This window comes from Pithys albifrons, chromosome 13 (genome assembly GCF_047495875.1).
Source record: "Pithys albifrons albifrons isolate INPA30051 chromosome 13, PitAlb_v1, whole genome shotgun sequence".
Classification (NCBI taxonomy): domain Eukaryota; kingdom Metazoa; phylum Chordata; class Aves; order Passeriformes; family Thamnophilidae; genus Pithys; species Pithys albifrons.
The window spans coordinates 14,098,545-14,106,694 of record NC_092470.1 but is presented as its reverse complement, the minus strand read 5'-3'; the positions used below and the strand labels follow the sequence as shown (position 1 = coordinate 14,106,694).

At 48.9% G+C, this 8,150-nt stretch overlaps 2 protein-coding genes across 2 annotated transcripts; one reads left to right on the top strand and one right to left on the bottom strand.

The window, feature by feature from the left end:
* Positions 1 to 1,699: 1,699 nt before the first annotated feature.
* MRPL46 (mitochondrial ribosomal protein L46) lies at positions 1,700 to 4,558 on the bottom strand. The gene is made up of 4 exons (XM_071568589.1): positions 4,024 to 4,558; positions 3,492 to 3,684; positions 2,806 to 2,979; positions 1,700 to 2,139 (listed from the first exon to the last, which is right to left on the bottom strand). The coding sequence occupies exons 1-4, from the start codon at positions 4,510 to 4,512 to the stop codon at positions 1,889 to 1,891; spliced, it is 1,107 nt and encodes a 368-aa protein (XP_071424690.1). The 5' UTR covers positions 4,513 to 4,558; the 3' UTR covers positions 1,700 to 1,888.
* A 266-nt stretch (positions 4,559 to 4,824) lies between these two features.
* MRPS11 (mitochondrial ribosomal protein S11) lies at positions 4,825 to 7,650 on the top strand. The gene is made up of 3 exons (XM_071568851.1): positions 4,825 to 4,889; positions 5,620 to 5,749; positions 7,543 to 7,650. Exons 1-3 carry the CDS (start codon positions 4,825 to 4,827, stop codon positions 7,648 to 7,650), a joined length of 303 nt encoding a protein of 100 aa, XP_071424952.1.
* Positions 7,651 to 8,150: the final 500 nt, after the last annotated feature.

Below are 8,150 nucleotides of genomic sequence, written 5' to 3'. Positions count from 1 at the left end.
CACACAAGAACTGTGGGAAAGCCCCTGAGCTGCAGGATCTGGGATTGTTTGCAGCAACTGGCTGAGGGTTTTTAAATAAAATTAATTGCAGAGAAAATTAAAAAAAAAGTTTTCTGTACAGCTCCTTTTCTCTTTTGTGCTCCTGCTTTCAAGAACAAATAAGCAGTGATTAAAAAGCATTTTAGATGCTTTGAAAGTTTTGTTCCAGCAAAAACCTGCCTTTGGCATGGGAAACAGGGTAGAGACCTTGGCAGAGGGAAGGCCCTAAGCCTGTTTGTCACAACACTCTGCTCAGGGGCTGCATCCGATGGAGCCAGCGACAGCCTGATACAAGAGTGGCAGACAAAAGCCTAATCCTATGCTGACTGCACCCATATCCCCACCAGGTGGGGCACAACCTGAGGGGAAGGACTCACTTCTCCCTACTGCAAGAGTTTCCCCTCTAGCAGTGCTGACCTCAGAGAGCAGCCAAAACATCTAGTTTTTCAGCCACATATTCTGGTCCAAGTTTATTTCCTCTCTGTGACTGCTGTCTGCTGCAGAGTGACCCTCCTTGGCAGGCCTGCGAGAGTGCTTCCAGGAACCAAGTTTTGTTGGTAATTTATGGCAAACCTGCAGCTCCCAAACTGTCTAGTGTTAGAAAATGGAAGGTTGCTGTGCTCCCTCCCCACTCTGATAGCTTGTGGAGTGATTAAGGATAGCTTTAATTTGAGGCCTGCAGCTCAACAGCTCCCAAAGGATTGACAAAATACATAAAGCAATCTCCAGTTCCACCTCTGGAGGCCAAAATCTCTCTGGATGATTAACAACAGCTATTTCCTCCCTCTCCCTGCCACTGAAAGAGGCTGATTCCCTGCAAGGTCCAGCCAGCACTCTGACTACCAAACAGCAACATTTATAACCAGAAAAAACCTCCAAGAACAGAACCAGTCTCAGACGGGTGAGGCAGCACTACATAAGCCCAGGATAGATCTTCTAGTAAAAAAATCATGGTAATAAGGTCAGGCTTCCTGAGGCAGACCCGGCTGGACTGGATCAGCAGTGCTGGCCTAATGCAGCCAGAATGGGAGCCGAGAACTCCCTAGAGCCACCTTTGAGGCTGCTCCTACAAGGCAGAAACACTAAAGCAGCCTTCCCCTTCCAGGCAAATGAGCCTCCCAGCCCAGATAGCAAGCTCCTGCTGCTGCTGTTACCCTTCTTCAGTGTCTGTTGCTGTAGGCTGAGGCTCAAGGGGAGGCAGTGTGCGCTGGAAAGCAGCTCTCCTCTAAGCAATGAGCTGCTGCCTATTTCTCACAGATCCATGTCCTCCATGGCCACTGTGAATCATGGACTCAAGGTGACAGGCAGCTCTAATGAAGATTAAATGTTAATAAACTGCGAATATCCCAACTTTGACTCTCCCCAGAAACCTACCTTGCCCTGGCTAGTGTCCAGGAGGGTCTGTTCCCACCTAGACACACAGATAAACCTCCAGTGCTGCTCTTATCAGAGAGCAGGTACCAGAGAGAAGCATTAGCCATTGCAAGGAGAACCATTTGAGCTTGAGCCTGTGACAGAAGACTGGGAAGGAAAGCAAGCCTCCCAGGTACCACAACCCCAGGGAATCACACTCTGGGGAGAAGGAAAGATCATAACATGCTTTTCCAGAAGAGGTGGAGGAGGAGAATTCAATAAGAGCAAAGAACTCCCTCAGGAGAGGTTCACTTTCGAGTATAAGTTTTAATATTTATTCAGTACAGGGCCAGTGAAGAGAACTAAGGCAAAGGCAAATTATCCTCCAGAGCCCAAGTTAACATCTCATACACACACACCATGCAAAGCAGCAGCCATGCTCCTCCCTGGAGCCACGTTCCACATCTTCCCCATCTGGTGGAGCACAGCCCATCGCTTATAAGTCCAGGAGGAATCGATTCACTTTTTTCAGGTATTCTGGCTTCAGGTAATCTCCCAGCTCTTTCTTTGTGACCCACAGGTAATCAGCCTTTGGCTCTGTCTGGGTAAAATCACTGCCTTGGAGGAAGGCTTTGAAGAAGAAGACTTTGGCTCCCACGTTATCTTCAGTCCTGATGGCCCTGGGGAATTTATACTTGTAAATCCCATATGGTGCATTCCCCAGGATTTTGGCTTGAATGTGATCTCCTGCAAGACCCCAGCAATGCAAAAGAAAAAAAAAAGAGAGACATAAGAACACAGTCCAACAGTAACTGCTCTCCTGTATAACAAAAAGACAGCATAAGCCACTCCTTGCACCTGGTTCAGACTGACTGTTCCCTCTGCTGCAGAAATACTGACAACTGTGAGCCTTTTCTCCTGAAGAAACTGCTCATTTGGAGACCAGTGAGTCCTCTCAGAGTGGAAGAGGGGAGGGAGAGTGTACCAAGCTTTGCCAACCCACAGCGAAAAGCAGTGTGGGTTTGCCATCATTACCCATCTGCCACAAAAGCTACTACAGGAGGAAACAAGAGGGAAAGAGAAGCCATATACCTGGAACAAGTCCAGACATTCAGGGAGGGTCTGGTGAATCTCCAGAATCAGATCACCAAGGCCAGATGCTGCACTGCTGCTGGTGGCAGCCAGAGATTCCAACTCACAGTCTGCCAGCCCTACACATGTTACAGTACAGAGCCGATTACCCAGGATCACAGCTCTTCCCAAGAAATCCACTCCACTAAGCTCCATCCCTCTGCCATGAAATGCCTTTTCCCAGCAGGTGGGAGGTGATTTCACTATTCCTCAGATAGGAGACAGGAAGAAAACCACTAGGACAAAAAAGAGGGAGGGTGAAGCACAGGGCAAACTACACACCCAAAAATGTAGCCATGGCTCGCTCAGCTGTGCTTCGCAGTGTCTCTCCAGGCTGCCATTCCACTTGAGGCAGGAGCCACAGGTCCTGGTTACCAATTTTCTGTTTCACCAGAAGCATCAGGTTACTGTCCAGCTTTCTGTTCAATGACGTTCGAATGTTGTTTTTATCAGCATCTGCCAAAAAACAACACGTGCTGGAAACAATGTCCTGGCAGCGCCACTCTGATCCCATTGATTCACCAACCCTTGGCATCTCACAATCTTCCAGCAATAATACTCAAACATGGATACATGAAACAAAACAAAACTCTAGACAGGAATGCTCTCAGTTGCCCTGGAAGTCAGTAAAGGATTCATCTGGAACCCACTGCTGTTTCATTTCCAGAAGGAATTTATAGCAAGCAGTGTGGATCCCTACCTTGACAAAAATCAGCAAGAGCTTGGAAACCAAGCAACCAAACATTTGTCTTGTCTGGAAACAACATCTGTATTCAACATTTTGCTCTGGGAAGGTTGAACATGCACATTTTTGTGGCATGAGAACCCTAATCTCTCTGTCAGTTAATTGCTCATGTGCTAATGGTGATGCCATGGAGTCAAGACTCTCTTTAAAGCAAAAAAGACTTGAAAATGACTTGTACTGAACAATCTGGCTGTTCTCACCCACCACAAACCTCAGCCTGTACCTGTTATCCGCGGAGCAGCTTTGAACCGCAAAAACTTCTGTTCCCACTTGTCCTCCAGGTCTTGAGCCATGATGACCGTCTTGCCGGGTGCCTCCTCATCATCGTGCAAGCTTTCCTTCCTCCTCCTGAGCCGCTCCTCCTCCTCCAGCTTACGGATTTCATGATCTGAATAATGGCTTTTCTCCAGCTCTACCTAGAAGGGCAACATAAAGAATTATTGAGCCAACAGCACTACGGGTGTTAGCAAGCAGAATTATTTCCACTCCGGCGAACACAAGATAATGGGAATTTCCCTGAGGTTGAGCGGGGCTTCCCTGCTTGCAGGAGGCACATCTAACAGGGACACCAACAGCGCCGAGGAAGACTATGGGAACACCACCAGCACCCAAGAGATGTGGTGCAAATCGCATACAGAGCACTCGGGAAGTAACACCAGGCTGTGCATGCAAGGCCACCAGCCCCTGATGCTCCTCTCCCCTCAGACCTGAGGGCGCCATTTTCCCACCAACACCGCACCACCAACCCCCTCTACCTGCCCCATGAGCGCCACCATCTCCTCTTCCAGCTTCTCCAGGGGCTGCGTGATCCGAGGAAGCCTCAACAAGCACATCGCGCCAAAAAGCCTCCACGGGCGAGGGGCAGCAGCGCTGCAAACTCCCCGCGCCGCCGCCATCCCGCGCCTCCCACAATGCCCCGCCATGTTTCCTCCCCGTTCCCAGCGTGCCCCGCGCTGCCCGCGCCGCTCGGAGCCGCCGCCATGAGCGCGGCCGTGGCGGTCACCGGGCAACGAGTGCTCGGAGCGGGCTGGGGGTGAGCGGGGGCGGCGGGACGGGCTGTGGGCAGCTGGGGGACACCGGGGAGGGCCTCCTTCGCTGCGGGGCGGCCGCTGGAGGTTTCCTGCTGTCGCTGGACTCCCCCGCCCCGCGTTCCCCGACGCCTCACCGGCCGCTCTGTCCCGCAGGGCCCGCGCCGCCGCGCTGTGCCGCGGGCTCCGCTCCGGCCCCCCGAGGCTGCAGGACATCGCGGGGGCGGCTGCCAAGGAGACGGAGAAGCAGAGCGCGACCGAGCAGAGGTGAGAGCCGAGGCCAGGCCGCGCCGGGAGGGCGCTGCCATCTGCTTCTTGCTGCGAGGTTTTATCGCCTTCGGTGGGTTTTCAGCCGAGGGAGGGGAGGGAGCGACTTGACTCAATCAGAAACGCAGCTTGTGCCTTTCGGATGCTTTATCCCTTCTTTCTTTATTTCCCAATATTAAATAAAACTTTGTGATACTTAAAGAACTAGGCCTGGTAACTCTTGTTTTGCTCCTTAGCGCTTTAATCCTGCAGAGGAGCTCCATGAGATGGGATGGAAAGGTTTATGAAGAGATCCCGATAGCGCACATCAAAGCGACGTACAACAAGTAAGCAAATGAGCTCCTCCGTTCCTGCTCTCCTGCAAAATAAAAGCTCAGAACATACCTGGGATTTGGCCTGCCATCATTTTGATCTAAAGGCTCAAAGAAAAAAAGTGGTGTTCATGTCTGGGAAGATGACACTGATTCAAACCTTGTTGAGGAAGCATAACTGTCCTTAGAATGTCTTTAAAGCGGTAAAATTGTTTTTATACATTTTGACTACATTCTGATATGAATAATCAGGTGCTGACGGCTTTAGCAGCAGGTTACTTCCAGTCTTCTGCTCTAGCACTATTGCTGTACAGTTGTTGAAAAAATTGCCATATTCTCCATGACAGACAGTTGTATTTCATCAATCATCCCTACTGTGATACTTTACATTTTCTTAAAGCTCTCCAATGTTCTAGAAACGTTTTGTGCATTTTTTTAGTAGAGAGAAGAAGTAAAATCCAGTGAGAGATGGGTCTGAAAGGGCTGAGTGGGATCTGAGGTGTAGCTGGATAAAGTACACTTTATCCAGAAAGGTTCTGCCACCTCACTCAGCGTCTGTCGGGTAACCAGAAGGTCACTGCTGGGGGGGTTCTGCAGCAGGTTTGAGTTAGTGGGATACCTTGAAAGGGAATTCTGAGCTAGGCAGGAGTCCTGCAGTGAGCCGTGACAGAAAGGTGAGCAAGAACAAGTGAGAATAAAGCCTTGTTCTGCCTTGCCTCTTCCCTTTGCCCCTCTCCCTCTGCAGCACCCATGTCCAAGTGGTCAGCTTTGACAACCAGCCACTTGCCCATACGTCCTGTGGCACAGAAGGCTTCCAGAATGCCAAGAAGGGAACTGCCATCGCGGCACAGACTGCGGCTATGGCAGCGGCAGTGGTGAGTCCACACTGATGATTCCCACCTCCCAGAGGGGAGCACTGACTGCATCCCCGGTACCTGGGCACACACCTGGCACACAGACAAAGCCTGGTTGAAACAGCTGTTAGAAATGCCCTGAGAGGGAGTTGAGCTGTGCAGGATGTGATTAGAAATGTAACTTGGAGCCTGTGCACCAGTCTGCATAGCTCCTTTTTTCTTAAGTGAACATCTCTCAGTCATTTTGGGAATGTAGCCCCAGAACCAGCAGCAGTTCAATTTTTGCACTGCAGGAGACTGAGAAGCGGCTGTAGTTACTGGCTGAATGTTTTATATTTGGTCTCTGCCACAGGAGAACTGAGCTGCTGCCAGCAGTTACATTCAGAGAAGGCGATGTCCTTGCACATGTAGTTTCCACCTACATATGGTTTATTGTAACTGTTTCTAAAAATCATGTGGGTGTCTAGGTGGAGATGAGGCTGGCTGTGTCACAGTCCTCAGTGCAGCAAAATGAGGCCAGATTAAACTGAAAATCCTCATCCTAAATTAAGCAGAATTCACTCCAGCCTTTCATGTCAGAGGTGTTTGGTGGTGTTGCTGGCCAACAGCTTATTCTGGTTGACTCAAGAACATCTTCACTATTAATCTGTGCTCATTGGAGCCTCCTAATAGCTGTGTAGCTGGGCTTAGACAGATTTATTCTGTCACTCTTGAGGTTGTTAGTAAGTTAATTGCACCAGAACACAGCGAGACAGAGCACCAGAGGAGCTCCCTCCACATGGTGGCAGCAGGGCTGTGCTGTACTGTACTTCTTCATTTCCAATTTGCAAGCCCCTAGAATTTTTGCACAGTAGGTGTGGACTCCTGCACAGCGAATTTAAAGGTTACCCGCACTTCTCATTTACCCTCCAGAAAGAGTCCACTGGTTACAGGGGAGAAGTCAACACATTACAGAAGGGAAAACAGCTTTGATTTAGTCCTTTTTAGTCCCTTGCCACTTCAGTCACGTATCCATGGATAAGTCCTTTTCTGCCCTGGCTTGAGGTCACAGATAGTTTGATGTTAGAGGGTTCTCTGTCTGCAGAGCTGACAGTCTAGCACAGAAGTTTTCTTGAACTTGCCATGGCTATACCCAAGCTTCCTTTACTCCTAGTGTCTGTGCAATAATCCCAGTATGTCTTCTGTATCCATTACTGCCTGCTCTTTATTTTTACTTAAATACTATTATGATAATGGGTCAAAAGGGAATGAAAGACACCATGGGAGCCAGATCAGCAGTAGTTCTTACAAAAAGAGCGCTAACCAGCTGTTCTTTTTGCAGAAAGCACGTGGGAAGGGTGTATTGCACGTACGAGTCATGGTAAAAGGACTGGGACCAGGACGCAAAGTAGGTGTTAAGAGTTTCTTTGTCATATTTCATCTTCTCAGGCATCCTGCATGGTTTCTAAATTCAAGCTGGTCTCTATCACTAAGGTGATGTAAAGGATTCATCATTCAAGTTCCTTGTAATGAATTTTTAAAATCATTCAAATTACAAAGTTAGAGGACTTTGGAGGTAGAAAAAAAGCTGTATTTGGGGTTTCTTCCAGCTAACGTAGGAAAATTAATGGGAATGCTGCAGAAGCGACTGAAGAAAATAGGTTTAAACTGGGTTTTCTGATACAAGTTCCTTATTTTCAAAATAATTACAAAATGAGAACCTTTGGAACAAGTTGATTTTCGGATGGGGGACCAAACTGTTTTGCCCTGAGCTTTTTACCTTCTCTGCTGTTCAATGTGTTGATAATAGTGTGTCATCTGCTGTGTTGTTGCAGGCTGCCATCAAGGGTTTGACAATGGGAGGTTTAGAAGTCATCTCCATCACCGACAACACCCCAGTTCCCCACAATGGCTGCCGCCCACGGAAAGCCAGGAGAATGTGAGGGGCCACTGGAAGAGACATACAGCTTTCAACATCAGTTCATGCAGTGAGGACTGGGTTGAATGTTGTTCCTGTGACAGACTCTGGAAAGCCACCCTCCCTGGAAATAAGGAAGCCTGAAGAGTTGAGACCATCCTGGGCCTTAAGAGCCCAGGTGGTAGAAGCTGGTGGTGGAAGCAGGAATACATGTGCTCCCTTAGTGGGAAGACTCTTGTCTACAAAGTTTGTTGATTAAAGTGTTGGTCTTTTGACAGACATTCCTGCTGTGTTCCTAAGAGTATTTTGAATTATTATTATGGCCTCTTAACTGCTCTCTTCCTCTTACCACTTTATGTGGCTCTTGTCTAGCCCTCCGTGCCATTAGTGCCCTTGTTAGAAGGGGAGCCTGAGGTCTCGCCTTCCTTGTAGTCATCCACAGTAAACAAATACATGAGGTCAGTCATCTTCCTTCCCTCTTCCTCTCACTGCACACTGCACACATTGGGAAACAAGGCATGAGCT

Bases quoted from the DNA above. Each gene is read 5' to 3' on its own strand.
- MRPL46 (XM_071568589.1), bottom strand. From the start codon at position 4,512: ATGTCCTGCAGCCTCGGGGGGCCGGAGCGGAGCCCGCGGCACAGCGCG. The intron at 3,685-4,023 runs GTAGAGGGGGTT...TTGCCCTTCTAG, and splicing joins TGGTGGCGCTCATGGGGCAG to GTAGAGCTGGAGAAAAGCCA. The intron at 2,980-3,491 runs GTACAGGCTGAG...GTTTTTTGGCAG, and splicing joins AGCTGCTCCGCGGATAACAG to ATGCTGATAAAAACAACATT.
- MRPS11 (XM_071568851.1), top strand. From the start codon at position 4,825: ATGAGATGGGATGGAAAGGTTTATGAAGAGATCCCGATAGCGCACATC. The intron at 4,890-5,619 runs GTAAGCAAATGA...CTCCCTCTGCAG, and splicing joins ATCAAAGCGACGTACAACAA to CACCCATGTCCAAGTGGTCA. The intron at 5,750-7,542 runs GTGAGTCCACAC...GTGTTGTTGCAG, and splicing joins CGGCTATGGCAGCGGCAGTG to GCTGCCATCAAGGGTTTGAC.